This window comes from Desmodus rotundus, chromosome 5 (assembly GCF_022682495.2).
Source record: "Desmodus rotundus isolate HL8 chromosome 5, HLdesRot8A.1, whole genome shotgun sequence".
NCBI classification, from domain to species: domain Eukaryota; kingdom Metazoa; phylum Chordata; class Mammalia; order Chiroptera; family Phyllostomidae; genus Desmodus; species Desmodus rotundus.
The window spans coordinates 48140410-48156106 of record NC_071391.1 but is presented as its reverse complement, the minus strand read 5'-3'; the positions used below and the strand labels follow the sequence as shown (position 1 = coordinate 48156106).

Here is a 15697-nt window from a genome sequence, read left to right as displayed (position 1 = left end):
CCAACCCTTCCTTCACACCTATTTGTACAATCCTCCAACACAGTTAGCATGCCCGGGACCCATTCCGCCTCTTCTCATTGCGCGTCTCTCCGGTGGCCAGAGATCTCTCGGGGTTGTGGGACGGGGACAACGCCCGCCCGAGGCATACCTTGGCTTTGCTGGCGGGGGCTGCTCGGAGTCTGCTCTTCGTTCTGTCCTGAGCGGTGTCACTGCAGCTCTGACTTCTCTCCACCTTTAGGTTCCTAACAGAGTAAACAGAAGAAGGGCTGGTCAAGGAGAGCCAATAATGCTAGCTAAGAAAACAGAAATAAGAATCTCTTCTGCGCTTTCACAGCCACCCACTAAGAAAGACAACTCCCTTGGGCAACTACAATAGAGAATGAGTTAATTTACTAACGAAACACATCCTGAGAGCACATCCCGTCAAAAGAGAAAGAGTTCTCCAGAGAGGACATTTGGTGTAAGCTTTTGTCTCCGAACTAGACCTGCTTAACTGACACAAGACCAATGACTGTTTAGCTCATGCTTTGAGAGACACAGGGATACTTCACCTTAACAGGGTTCAATCACCTTTGCAAACAACAGACTTTTTTTATCCTCAGCCGAGAATATTTTTATTGACTTTAGAGAGAGGAAGGGAGAGAAAAAAACACTGACGTGAGACACAAACATCAATCGGCTGGCTGCCTTCCGTGCACGCCCCACCCGAGGACGGAACCAACTGCTGGTGCGCGGGATGGCGTTCTAACCAACTGAGCCCCGGGCCAGAGCACCGCCAGAATTTTTCTTCCCACCAAGCATCTCAGCAAGCAATCTAAATCAGCCATGAAACGAATATGTAAGTACCTACAAAATGCACAGCAGAGCACCAGATTTTTATGTGGGGAGTCAAAATTAAATGTAGTCTCTCCCTTAATCCATTACAGTTGAGCTTCCAAAGGCCTAAATCCTGGTGATTTAAGAGACTTCAGGGACACAACTTTTTTCTTACGTGTGCATTACATCATGATTTTACAATCCAAATCAAAACTCACAGCGCCTGTATTAGAGCATCGATCTTACTGGGTAAGATTTCTGTGTGATGACTGTCACCTACCCCATAGATCATCAGCAGTAATTCTTGATTTTCTTATTACTCACCCTTGTTCTCTACTCTCCAACCCTGCCTAATACATGTGTGGTGAGAACAATGCTTTTTACAAAGGCTTGCAACTGACGCATACCTGTGCTACAGTGCTATTCAACAAGCACGTATCGTTCCCTTTCCATATGCTACTCACTGCTGAGCACTATCTGGGCACCGAAAATACAAAGAAAGAGATACAGTCTAGGTCTCAAGGAATCAGAGTCTAGTGAGGCACACAAATAAATAACTCGATGCAATACCAGAAAATGGTACAACAAAAAAGTGTGCCGAAAGGACAGACAGGTAATTGATAACTCTGGGATGGAGTGAGAGCAGGGCTGGAAAAGCCAGAAGTCAAGGTGGACACAGCCAGGCGGATGATCCCAAACAGAAATGCTTCCCTTGAATAGCTTTGGAATGGAATACATCATATCTACTTTTTTGTAGCAAAAGATTTACTTTTAAAGTTGTGCTATGCCAGGGGAAATTTATAAAGGGGGTAATAAGGGGTACTGCCAGGGTACCTCTCCTCTCCCTACATCTCTAGCAGAAGCCAGTCCTACCTCCACAGTGGCTTCCATTTCAGCATTTCTGTGGTATTCCTTGCCTTCAAAACCCTCTCATCCTATGTTCCTCGGCCACACCATCTTGCTAGATGGCTTCAGTCTGATGAACTAATCTATGCTATGTTATTATTAGGATGAAGTGGTGGCCAACCTGCCTTACGTGCCTGCACTTTACCAGAAAATTCAACATTGAACCTAAACAAATAATGTGAGAGTTGTCCTACCTAGTGGGAGATACATGTTGAAACAGGTAGGAAACTTCAACATCACCCTACAAAGGCAGCTGCTTAGAAGTCAGCTTGGTTTGTATTTTACCTGGAATAGTATTGAAATTCATTTGCATTTCCAAAACTTACACAAACTGTCAGTGGTGTGAGCCATCCAGAAGTAAACAGGATGGCAGATTAAAATGCTGGGGTGAATAACATGCACTTTGGGTCAGGAGGGATGGATACAGAGCTGAAAGAGACAGCGTTATTATTTCCAATAGATGACTTGTTTGGCATGATTTCATTGGAGAAACACGTAGATATTTAGACACTCATGGACCTAAGAAAGAACTCTGTAACTTCCAATAGAGCAGTTTACTGATAGCCTTAAGAGGTACTGAGCTGCACGTCTATTAGAGGTGTTCGAACTGAGGCTAGACCTATACGTTAAAGTCCAAATAGTCCATAATTAAGAATTGGCTTAATATAATTTTTAAAAACAAGGCTATGAATCCATTGTGTCAGCAGTAACAGAGTCAAATTTAAAGACAGTGGCTACATGCCCCAGTTATCGGATGCACGCAAGCACACCACAAAAACAGCCAAAGCAGTTTCTGCCCACCTCAAATCTTTTTGGTAAGCCTCAGTATGGCTGAAATTGTCATTGTCTCTTCCATTCATTTGGTCAGCAGACTTTACTGAGCACCAACTCTGTACAAAGCGCTACAGACAGACTGATGAGAAGATAATCTTGACCTGCAGGAGAATCCAGTCCCTGAGGTCCACCACATCATAGCATGGAAGTGCTATAGGAGAGCAGTGACTATACAGCTGGACTCTCCAAGAGCTATCTTCTAAGAGTTTTATAGTTTTAGCTCTTACATTTAGGAATCTGATCAAATTTGACTTAATTTTTATATATGCTGTGAGGTTGGGGTCCAACTTTATTCTTCGGCATGTGGAAAACCAGCTGTCCAGCACCATATGTAAAGAGACTATTCTCTCCCCCACCAAAAGATCTTGGCGCCCTTACGGAAAATCAACTGACCACAGATGTATGAGTTTATTTCTGGACTCTTACTTGTATTCCAAAGACCGATCTGTCTACCTTTGTCTCAGTGCTTCCCTCTTTTGATTACTGTAGATTTGCAATAAGTTTTGAAATCAGAAAACTGTGAGTCCTCCACTTCTGTTCTTTTTCAAGATTGTTCTGGCTATTTGGCACCCTTTACAATTCCATATGTGGTTTTAGTATCAGCTTTTCATTTCCACAAAAATGAGACTGGATTTTTAACGGGTATTGCGATGAACCTGTGGAACAAGCTGAGGTGTACTGCCATCATAACAATATTGAGACTTCTAATCTGTGAGCACGCAAGCGTTTCCCTTTAGTTAGGTCTTGCTCAGTTTCTCTCAACACTGTGGTATCGTTTTCAGTGTTAAGTCTTATGCCTCCTTGGTTAAACTTATTTGCAACTATTCTATTGTTGTTGATGCTACTGTAAATGGAATTGCTTTCCTACTTACATTTTCAGATTGTTCACTATTAGTGTGTAGAAATTCAACTGATTTTTGTGTGGTAATCTTATATCCTCCAACATTGCTAGTTTATTTAGTTCTAATCATTTTTTCATGAAATCTTTAGAATTTCCTACAAATAACATCATGTCACCTGTAAGTATAGTTTTACTTCTTTCCTTGCAATCTAGATGCTTTTTCTTTTTTTTCCCAGCTTTACTGGGATATAAATGGCATACACAGGGTAGAGAAAAAGGAGGGTTACAGCTGTGAGCACATGAAACAGTTTAATCTTGTCTAATTATTTATCAATACCGACTTTTGCCCCATCCTATATTATAATATTGTGTAAGTTTAAGTTATTTTCTTAGTGGTCACCCTGGGGATTACAGTGAACAATTTATAACAATCTATTTCAAATTGATGTCAACTCAAAACTTTGTGTCAAATAGCATACAAAATCTTTCATCCCATATAACGCTATCTCCCCATTGTGTTATTATAGTCACATGAAGAAACACAAAAATCATGAATTAAAAATATTATACATGGGGTGGGGTGGAGGAATGGGGAGAAAAGGCGCACAACTGTAATTAAATAACAATAAAAAATTAAAATCATAAAAATATTATACAAACAATATATAATATATAGATATTATTACTGTGGTGTTTGGCCACCTTAAGAAGCTTCAAAATTCTGGCTGACACAGGGGAGTGGGAAGGGGATAGTGGGGAGAGGGGTCTATAGGAGCTACTATAAAGGACACAAGGACAAAATCAAGGGGGAGGGTAGAGGTGAGGGAGGGAGGTGGGACTGGCTGGGGTGGGGTGGAGGGAAGGGGAGAAAATGCAGACAATTGTAACTGAATAAAAATAAATTAATTAATTTAAAAAAATTCTGGCTGAGAATAGTCAAGAGCAATTAACCTGATATTGTTCTTAGCACTGAAAGAGCTCAAACATACCTTCATTAAACACAGGGAAGTAACTTCTCCCACCTCTGCATACACCCATTTCTGTATCCCCAAACCCTGATGTGGTGCCTGGCACACAGTAGATATATTCAATGAATCAGTTGTACATGAACAAAAATATGTATGGAAATGCTTCTCTCTTCTTTAAGAAAACTTGAACATTCATTAGGAATCTAATATCTGTCATGCACTGTGCTAAGTGTTTTAAATGTAGTGTATCTCATTTAATCCATACAGAAACCATATGAGATACGTACCATCATCCTCAATTTACAAAGAACTGAGGGAAATGATCTTTCCAAGGTTACACAGCCGAAGCCAAGATTTGCCCCCGAACCTCTGATTCTAAAGACTGGGCTCTTCCTACCACAGCATACTGATTTACATGCTAGTCTACTCTGCCACAGAACAGACTCAGCACGTCTAGGGAAGCTCTCTCTTCCAAACACATCATGAAATCATAAACAAGAGAAAGCAGCATTGTCTGGAAGGCAACTGGTTTAAAATTTCCACTGCCAAGAGGCCAGATGGCTTCTGGGATGTCTAGTTAGGCTAAAAATACCCATAACCACAATGAGTCTGCCTTACAAACAAAGAAAAGGAGGGTCAGCCAGTATAAGCATGCAGTTGGAAAGCTAGAAGATTTCATCCTTCTAAAACACTGCTTAAAGAGTTTTCAAATGTTAACATATGATATAAAACATCAGACAGCCCATGCTCTCAACTGCTCACTCATCTCTCTCACCCATACCGCATTAGTTTCTTCAATCAAAGCCTCAGGTCTAACAGAGCTGAGCCCCACCAAGAAGCTAAAGGCTGGAGAAGACCCTCTTCCCAGCCTCTGGCCTGGGTGTGTGAGCCCCCCTCACCTGCCTCCCCACATAGATATTTGAATGAAACCAGCAGCTCCCTTAGGCCTCGTTGTAGCTGGCAACCAAAAATGGATGAGAAAGATGAGAATTTGTTAAAATCCTTCCCTTGTGTATTTATGACCTAGATTATCGGTGTTGTGTACATGAGTATTTTCTTTTTTTTTTAAGTGTACAATTTAAGGTTTTAGTACCATCACAGAGTTTTATCACACAATCAACGTTAGAATATCTGCATCACCTCATAAAGAAACCTCATACCCTTTAGCTAATACTCCTACACCCTGCCCTTCTCCTCCAGCCCTAAGCAACCACTCATCTACTTTCTGTCTCCATGTATTTGCCTATTCTGGACATATACCAGTATTCATTTGCAGGTGGGGAGGAACACTGTTTCCACAGCATAATGCAAAAGGATTTGAGTCCCCTCCAACAGCATGATAACCGGACAGCTTCTTAGATCTCTGTGGCCACCTTGTATCTTTTTAGAACAAGGCAGGGTATAAATTATCCAACAACAAGATGAAAGGCAGCTTTGTTACAAAGGTGGATCATTTCAAGGCAAAGACACAAGCACAGGGCCTTTTGTCAAGGGTGCTGAGAATGGTTTAACAGAAGGAGCATAGGTTTACAGTTAAAAAAGACCTGAGTTCCAATTCCATCTGTCACTTTACAGAGGTGATAAGTTCTTTGGTGGTTACTTAACCTCTTTGAACTGCATTTTCCTTAGCTGTAAAATGAGAGTGATATTACAAGTCGTGTAGGCTTAATGAGAGAACTACATGAAATGAGGTATGGCAAGAAGTACTGGGAAAAGGCTAGTTCCCTCACCATCTGGCCAGGCACCTCCAGAAACTACCAGGATATTTGTGTTCTAATATGTCAGAGGTATTACTGACACCTCTAGAAACTGCCACTCTTCTTAGGTTCCACATCACTTCTTAGGCTATCTCATTTCCTAACCACATTCCATTACTTTTAACAGAGGCAGCACAGGGATCTACAAGAAGGTCCTGGGGGACAATGGGGCAGAGTGGAAAGAGCCAATAAACCTCAGCTGCAACTCAGTTTTCTACAGTCTATGATCTGGCAAGCTATATTCTCCCTGGGCTATAATCTTCTCGTCCATAAAACAAAAGAATTAGATAAGACAATATTTCAGGTCCTTTTCAGCTCTGAGTCTGTGGCTCTAAAAGATAACAAAATCACAGCAACAGTACCTTAACCTGTCTGTGCCGGCAATCCTGCTAGGCACACTTTACTTAAGATACAGCTTTTTTTTTATCATTATATTTCTTTTATTGTAAAGACAGAGCATAAAGAGACATCATACAGCCTTGTAGTTTTATCTCATTCATTTTTCATTAGTTTAAAAAATTACCTATGATGCGCACATTCAGTAGAATTACATATATATATATATATATATATATATTTTTTTTTTTTACAAACCTGTTCTAAGCTTTTAGAAATTAGATTTAAAAGTAATTTAATAGGGTTATGTCCCTCTCAGTTTTTTTAAATTTTTATTGTTATTCAATTACAGTTGTATGCCTTTTCTCCCCATCCCTCCACCCCACCCCAGCGGAACCCACCTCCCTCCCCCACCTCCACCCTCCCCCTTGGTTTTGTCCATGTGTCCAACTTTTAACGGAATGGCAGTACTAACATCACTGCATCACTTTCTTTTTATTACATTGAACTGCAAAGAGGATAGATGGTTTGATTTTTTTTTAATGGTTATTCTCTATTTACAAGAAGAACTTCAAGTAACTTACAGTAAAAATATATAAAGAGTGAGCCTTAATGAGAATAGAGACTACATTAAGTGATACATATGGGAAGAGTATATCTAAAAATATTTTTTAAAAATTATAAGCCATGTGTAACTGGAAAACAGCTCAAAATCATCCTGTCCTATAGAGATACTGAGCTGCTTTGCAGAGACCGCAGGCCAAAACCACAAGTCACGCAGCTGAAGCATGCGCAGAGGACAGAACTTTGACCTTCAGCTGCACGCGGAACCAAAGGACCTGGACGTGGCCAGAACCTGTACACCGGAACACTTCCAGAAGCAGAGGGTCTGTCGTCCAGGAAGATCCTGTGATGACACTCCTCACCATAAACGGCCAAGCTCCAAGATCCTCCAATGAAAACCTACCCCGCCAACGCTTCCGCATACCTGTTCCCGTAGACTCTTTAAAACCAACTCCGAAACCTGGATTGGGGAGTTCAGGTATTGAAGGATTAGCTGACCGTTCTCCTGAGTGGCGCCATTTGCAATAAAATGGCCAATATTTCTTCATTGCAATTCTTGGTCTTTAGTGTTTGGCTCTGCTGGCACCAGGTGTGACGAACCTTCTGTTTTGTAACAAAAATGGCAACTGCAAAGGGACTTAGCCCTGCTTTGCGCCCGCGGTGGAGTGACTCCTGGCCAGCGGCAGTCTCGTGGGTTCTGACTGTTCGAGGGCCAGGCCTGCGGCGCTTCATTTTGCAGCGGGAGAAACTGAGTGCTCGGCTTGGACGAGGTCTCGGTGAGTCCCGGTGTAACGACACCAAAGCAGCGTTCCCGTGGGCGGTTCGGGATTTCCCACTGCTACATAAGGGAACACGCTTTGAGAAGGTACCGTGGTAATTCTGGTTGAAATCGTTTGGTTTGTTTGAACCAAGCCTTGGAATTTTGTTTTTAACTTGACACGGGTTTTCATTTTGGTCTAAAGCTGGCAAATTAAGTTTTAAGTTCTGTATGGTGATGGCGGTGGGGGTTGTATGAACGTGTGTGAGGTGTGTTTTTTGTTTCAAATGATTTGACTCTTAGGAACTGAATTTCGAGGTAGCCACAGCGAATTCCTTCGTGAGAACCTTCCCACCCCCTCTGTCCCCGAGAGTCGTTCCCGGGGCAGTGTGCACTCACACTCCTGCCGGGCTGTCGTCCTACTCGGCCACGCAGCCGGCGGTGGCCCGCCTGGGACTCACTCCCTGAGCTGTGCTGGCGCCCGGGGAAACCCGTCCGGTACCTGTTCTACGCACAACTGCTGAGTTCCGGTGCTTAGGATGTGGTGCTCTTACCGTGGGGGCCCCAGTTCAATTCCCAGAGTGTATCCCTTGCCTTGTTCCCTGCAGCCACCCTCAAAAGGAAAAAACCCTCTTCTTTTTGTGGTTTGCCCCCATCGAGAGGACCTAACACGGGGGCCTAAAGGCGGCCGAGGCTTGTTCCCCTCCCCCACCCGCTCTGGGGACGTGGGCAGCCTCGTGCTGTGCTCGGGCTCCCGCGCGGGCGGGACTGCGGCTGTAACTCCCGGCCTGCTGAAGCTGCGCTTTTTACCCGCGGAGCTTTCCAACGTGACTGTGCACAGTCGCTTTCCATTTTACCTTGTTTGTGTTTGTTGACAAGTCCACCTTAAGGGGCACCCTTGTAAGAGAGGGCATCAGGCCTCTAGGAGACAATGAAATGAATTCTCTGATTGATTGTAATTTTTAAATGGCTTTAAAGGAATTCTTACAGCATGTAAACTTTGGCCATCTAAGCAAAAACTTAGTCCATCTGCCAAAATGTTATTTGGATCAAGTCTTTCCTCTGAGTTTTGTATTGTACCTGGAACACAGACTAGCACTTTATAATGAAAGCTATGACATCTCTGTCTCTGTTTATATATGTCTGTGTTTGATCACTGGATGGAATTGCTAATTTGTGATATTAAATTGGCCTGAACAAGCACTTGTACGATAATGCTCAAAAAAAAATAACAGTGCTTCTCAGAATCTTGTGATCTGGGAAAATGTTTCATATTAAAGTTAATTTGAGTTTGGTTTGGTTAAATAGGTATTTCTTTAGAATCATCAACAAAATAATACTTTTATTCTACTTGAGTTTATTAGTCAAATAAATTTGTGTTATCTGTTGCAAAATTTGTCAGCAAGAAAATTAACTTGGTATGATAAAATTTTCGTAAGTAATCTAAATTTAATTGTCAGGAGCAAGTAAATAACTAAATGGGATAACAAAGTTGCTTTTAGGTTAACTCTAGCAATAATTATATTGTATGTGTTCTTTAATGGTTTTCAAATCTCTTTGGTAACTTGAAATTTTATATAGAGTTTTACCAAGTTAAATAATAAATGTTATTGAGTATCTAGATACTTCCAAATAACATGAAATGCTGAAACATTAATTGCTAGGTAAGTCTAAGTTTACTTACTTTTTGGCTTCTTATTAACAGAGAAACTAAAAGATAAATTTGGATTTGTCAATGTCTTGAACTTTATTAAAAAAAATGTTTCAAAAAAACAGAAATAATTGCCAACAAAAGCCTGTCTCTAGAGGTTATAAAATGCATTCACATATTCGCAAATCTAAAGAATGCTAACTGACTGCTCTTTCAGTTGTCACTAGAAATTAAGGTTTCTAAGGATTAAGAATTGTAAATTAATCTAAAAGAAAATGTTTTCAATCAAAAAGGTGTAAGGTATGGAGATAGACATATATATGCACACACAGAGTGTATTTTTTTTGAGGGAAAGGAATTTTGATCTGAAGTAAAGCTAGTTGTTTCAGAATGGGAAAGAAAAAAAGGAAAAAATCTGAACGTAAAAAGGAAAGTTGTAGGTTTATGGAAAAGGAATTCTAAGAAAGGAAGTATGAAAAGTAAACTTATGCAAAATTAGAGTTTTGTTTTCTCTCTCTGCTAAAAAAGACAGTTTCTTGGGTCATCAGTCTGCTACAGATACTGCAAAAAAGTTGCCCACCTATAAAGCAAAGATTCTGTTTTATGTCGTCTTAATCAGGTCCTTGATTACTTGAGAAAACTGAATCTCCTCAATAATAGTAAGGACTAAGTTTTGCTCACAGTTATGTAAACTTCTGTATTTGCCTTTTATTGTCCCCTTAGTTAAATGGGTAATTAAATATTGCTCCATAATGACTTAGGATCCTATTTAGTCAAATGTCCAAACCTTCGATATATTTTGACAAACTTTTCAGGGTTCCAGGTTCCAGTGGACCCCTGGAATGCCTCAAAGATTTGTTCTTTCTCTCCTTATGAGAGAAAAAACTTAAACTAATCAGGCCTGTATAATACACAAAATTACATGGCAAGTTTTGTCAAATAAAGAAATAATTATGTTGTACTTTTATTACTAAATGAATAGAGATTATAATAGAGATTTATTACTAAATGTCTAGAGATTATAATCTCCAAGAGTCTACAATGTCCTGATATACTATTTTCACTTGGTATCTTAAAATATTTTTACAGAGAAAAGCAAATTTCATTGTCCACTTCATTTTAATCAGATTTATAAACATGCCAGCTTAAGTTTTTTGTCATTTATAGGTAGTCCTTAGGTCTAATTTAAATAGCTATTCATAAGCTTGCTTCTAGAAGGATGATATACCTGATGTACCTCTCCATCACTCAGTCCCAGAGATAGGTATTGTTAAAATCATAGAAGAACAGGCCCTGACCAGTGTGGCTCAGTTGGTTGGGTGTCGTCTCAAAAAGTGAAAGGTCACCAGTTTGATTCCCAGGTATGTACAGGAGGCAACCAAGCTCTCTTTCTCTCTCACATCAATGTTTCTCTCCCTCTCTCTCTTCCTCCCTTTCACTCTCTAAATAATAAATAAAATCTAAAGTAATAAAATAAAATAAAATCATGAAAGAACAAACATCCTGATAATCAGTTTGAGCACAAGTGGGTGGGGCCCTACCAGGTTCTTTTAACAAGCCATTCTTCTGATAAATTGATTTGGCTCTTCTTAAAAACACCCAAGATTGAGCCCTGGCTGGCGGGCTCAGTGGATTAAGTGATGGCCTGGAAATCAAAGGGTTACTGGTTCAATCCCCAGTCAGGGCTCATGCCCGGGTTACAGGCCAGGTCCCTGGTATGGGGCGTGTAAGAGGCAACCACACATTGATGTTTCTCTCCTACTCTTTTTCCTTCCCTTTCCATTTCTCTTTAAAAAAATAAATAAATAATCTACCAACCAGAGGGGAAATCAGAGGGGGGACATGAACAGCCATAAATGTGCCCCAACAGTCAGAATACTCATGAAAACTCTTAACAGATATCAAATTACTGATTAGAAGACAACTAACAAAAGATAAGGCACAATTCACTTCTGTGCCTCCTTGTCTTTAATTTATTTGCCTGTATTTTTAATATTCTATTCGCTTTAAACCATCTCCTTTGTACATATAAAATTTAAGTAGCTTCCTTTAAATGTATTCAACCAACTCAAAAGGGAAGCTCCCTAGTATTCTATCTACTTACCACCTAGGAAGATGGGTTTTGGCCAGTGGTTGGCAGGACTTTATCTCCTGGTGGGGAGTGGGAGCCCATGAACACATGATTAAAAATCTTTCAATAACTTTAGGAATAGCCAGTGAGACAGCATATCAAAAGGAGGCCTTAGATCACACGTGGCAAACACAAGGCCCATGGGCTGAATCCGACCCCCCACCTTGTTTTATCCAGCCTGGCACCTTGTTTCTACGGTGCTGCTGCCAAGTTCCTTGCCCCTAGTTAAGGAGTAGTTCCATTTATACAGTCCTACAATTACATTCGGCCCTTTGAAGGCAACCACAAGGCTGATGTGGCTCCTGGTGAAAATGAGTTTGACACCTCTCACTTAGACTGTAGCCAAAGTTGTATTAGGTAACGGAATTGCTTTGGATTACATCCTTATGAACAGAGTGGTATCTGTGCACTGGTCAACTGCTGCTCAAGAGCTGCAGACCTGGGCATCAAAACACCAGCAATTCAGGAGAATAGCGTCTAACCAGGCACATGTAAATATTTGCAGTCAGGTACAAAGCAGTTCCATTCCTTAAGCCCCTAAAAAGCTGCTGCAGGCTCTTTCATAATTCTCTACCTCGGGGTTAATACATGACCCTCCCACTACCTGTGATACAGGCTGGCCAGGGGGTCCCTGGCCAGAAAAAATGTGTGTTGTTTTGGGAATGGACTGTATCTAATTCCTTGCTTATCTCCTTTTGGGAGTGACTTCTTGTCCTGTGACTGCTCTTTGATCTTTTCCATCTGCACGTACACACTGATGTCATGTAGCTCCGGGCTCCACGTAGGTTGGTGCAACCTGGACCTGTGCTGCCTTTGTCTGGGGCCCCTTATCAAGAGCCCCAGACTGGAGGGTGTGCAGTCTGTCTCGCACAGACCCGCCGCCTTCTGTGCGCTCTCCTGAGTAGGCGGCACGTCCACATCTGCTAGTCCTCCAGGTGGTTTTTTTTGACATATCATGAACACTTAAACAGCTCCCCAGTTTGGGGCTACTGTGCTACATCTACCTTGCATGGGTTGGCCAAGGTTATGTCTAGGCAGCTAGAAAATGAATTTGGTCGATAATAGTATGGTACTTACTCCTTCCCAAGGCTTAGGAACTGCTGCAAAGTTCCTCTGGCCATGTCTGTTAAAGGCTACAGCCTGATGCCTGAGTGTCAGAGCTGACAAAGGGCCAACGTCAGCTACTGTTCAGAGCTCGAGATAACGGAACCATGGTAAGGACTACTTGAATGGGGGTTAGACTGGCAACCTCCCCCAAGTTGAATAGGATATGTCTTGCTAGAGAGTGAGGTGTGCCCCAGACAGCTAAAGTGGTCCCTAATGATTCTGTTGAAATCTGGGCTCAAATGCTTTGTGGACAGCAACTGACACCAAGACCACCTGAGGCCACTTAGCATGGTCTTTTGTCACTTCACTCACACTGCAAATGATCCCAGCAACTTCATCCCTTATACAACGCGCCTGATACTCACCTCCTACACACAACCCACAGGGCACACACAGTGTTCACTGAAATAGTGCCATGGCACTTGTTATAATTAGAGGAAAGAACCTCAGGGTACATCCGGGACTTCAAAAAGAGAGCACTTTGCCCTGAACTATTATAGGTATTGTAGAGATCCTCTGATGGCAAGACCTTACCTTGGCTTTTCTGGCCTTGGAGGCCTTTTTTTCAAAAGTTCAATCTAAAGATTGCTTATAAAAAAAAATCAGCAAAGTAGAGTTCAAAGTGCCTATATGGTTAATTACTGTTCTTGCTGGATTTACACACATCATCAGGCCAATTTTATCAAAACCAGACTTACTTTGCAAATAAATTAGTCTTAATTTGGCTATCTTTGGTAAAAATGAGGGTGATTTTTAAAGAGAAAAATTGCATTTCAATAGAAGTGATGTTCATTGTCTTTTGAGTTTTGTTTTCTATTTATAAAGCAGACTGGATCCTGAATTCTTCTAGTTTCCTCCAATATCTGTCTATGACTCTCCAAACATGTTTCCAATTTTTCTCCCATCCCTTGACTTGGAATTGTCGAGAACTAAAACTGCCCTTTTCCTGCGCCTTGCAATTATAAACTGCAGCTACACTACATGCTCCCTGATAATCAAAACGATGCTCATCATCATGGCTTAGGTGCCGGGGCATATAACAATAAAACTTACTCTTTATTCCTTATCTCAGATTCCGATACAGGTATCCTGGCCTGCTGCTACCCCTACCATTGCTATGGTCTCTGCTTGTAAAGTGAACACCCAGGGTGCCTGGGAAGACTCAGGGACCGTTGTGGATGAGGTGGGCACCTGAGGTAGTAAGAGCCAGATACGAAGGGCACGATGGGTGGGCAAATCTGACTCCATCTTGGGGCTAATCCTCCATCTTAATTGAATCTGGGTCAGTTGCCCTGTTAACTTCAAGACTGAGGAAGAAACAACAAAATGGGGAAATGTGTAACCACAGAACCAGCTCAAAACAGTCCTATCCTGTTTAATGAGATACTGAGCTGCTTTACAGAGACAACAGGCTAAAACTGCAAGTCATGCAGCTGAAGCATGCGCAGAAAAGGGAACGCTGACTTCCAGCTGCACCCAAAACCAAGACAAAACCAGAACCTGAACACCAGGACCTTCCAGAAGCAGAGGGTCTGTTGTAATGACGCCCCTGACCACAAATGGCCACGCTCCAAGGTCCTCCAACTGAAACTCGCTTTGCTAGTGCTTCTGCATACTTGTCCCCCTTAACTCCTTAAAAATCCTCCCCGAGGTCTAGATCAGGGAGTTCAGGCTTTTGAGCAGCTCCCCCTACTCCTTAGTGGTACCATTCATAAATAAAATAGCCAATGTTTCTTCACTGCAATTCTCAGGGTTTAGTGTTTGGCTCTGCTGGGGCCGGCGGACAAACTCTTCCTGTTCTGTAACACATGCTGACTGAAGCCATGATGACTGAATTGAAAGTGCTGTCCTAACCTTAAATTCCCTGACAGCCAAAGCCAAGAGGAAAATGCAAGTGGCCATGTAGCTCTTAGAAAAGGCACCAGCTCAACAGAGAGTCTTCCAGGCTTAGCTTTTAGAAAACCATGCAACCAGGTCTTTTGTTTGTTTCTACTGGGGAAGAGGGGGACTAGGAGAAAGGGAAATAAATTTTTAAAGGAAACAAACTAACCAGTTTTTCAGATATAAGTAAATAAATAAAATTTAACTTTACAATTGTATATCAACTTTTTTTTTTCAATTAACATATTTTGTGATTAACTTAGAGATGACCTAGGGTTAACTATTACTCTACCTGCCTATTCAGAGTAAGTTTCATTTTTGAAGGACTGTAGAACTTCATCGATAGTGCTGCAAAGCCCACTTTGCTTTCAATTTTTCAAATAAAAATAGACCAAGCTGTTGGCAAGACTCATAGCTAGCATCCATTGATGGATTCCTTCCAAAATAACCATCCTATCAGGCCTACTCACTCTCACCTCCTTGCTTTTGGGTTTAAGAAAGAAAAGTTTATAAAGTAAATAAATAAAACAAATGCAAATTCATTTGATTTAAATATAGTTGTAAAAACTTTAAAAGCTTTACATAGGAACACTCTTTAGGAAAAGAACTTGCAGAGAAAATCTTTTGTTGTTGCTTAACAGACAGAAAAAATGTATTTGAAATATCAAAAAACTATTAGCAATGCTAATTCTTTTTTTACTGTGGTAAAATGTATGTAACATGAAAGTTATCATTTTAACCACTTTAATTTACAGACCCATTGTGTGCAGCCATTGCCAAGCTCCTGGGTCAGCCCAGACCTTCATCTGTTACGGCCCGCCCTCGTCGGGACGGCTCTAGTAGCACTTAGTTGTCTTCGACTTCATCCTAAACTGTTTCCTTAGATTGCATTGTGACAGCTGTCATATCACTGTGTATTTAAAAAAAACTTATCAAAACTGGTGAATTTTTGTGTAGCCATTTTAATATTGAAGATGGAAGAAAATAAGCAACATTTTCGGCATATTATGCTTTCTTATGTCAAGAAAGGTAAAAACGCAACTGAAACACGCAGGAGAAGGGACTGTGGTTGACCGAACGTGTCAAAAGTGGTTTGTGAAGTTTCTTGCTGGATTATCTCTCTGGATGACAGTGCTCCAGGGTCAAGT

General features: G+C 41.2%; 1 protein-coding gene across 2 annotated transcripts in view; it reads right to left on the bottom strand.

The window, feature by feature from the left end:
- Positions 1–15697, bottom strand: part of RNF169 (ring finger protein 169) — a 77411-nt gene that overhangs the window by 6249 nt on the left and 55465 nt on the right. For both annotated transcript variants that reach the window (XM_053924070.2, XM_053924071.2), the window contains exon 5: positions 149–242. In XM_053924070.2, coding sequence (XP_053780045.1) covers positions 149–242 — 94 coding nt within the window. The remainder of the gene's footprint in view (positions 1–148; positions 243–15697) is intronic.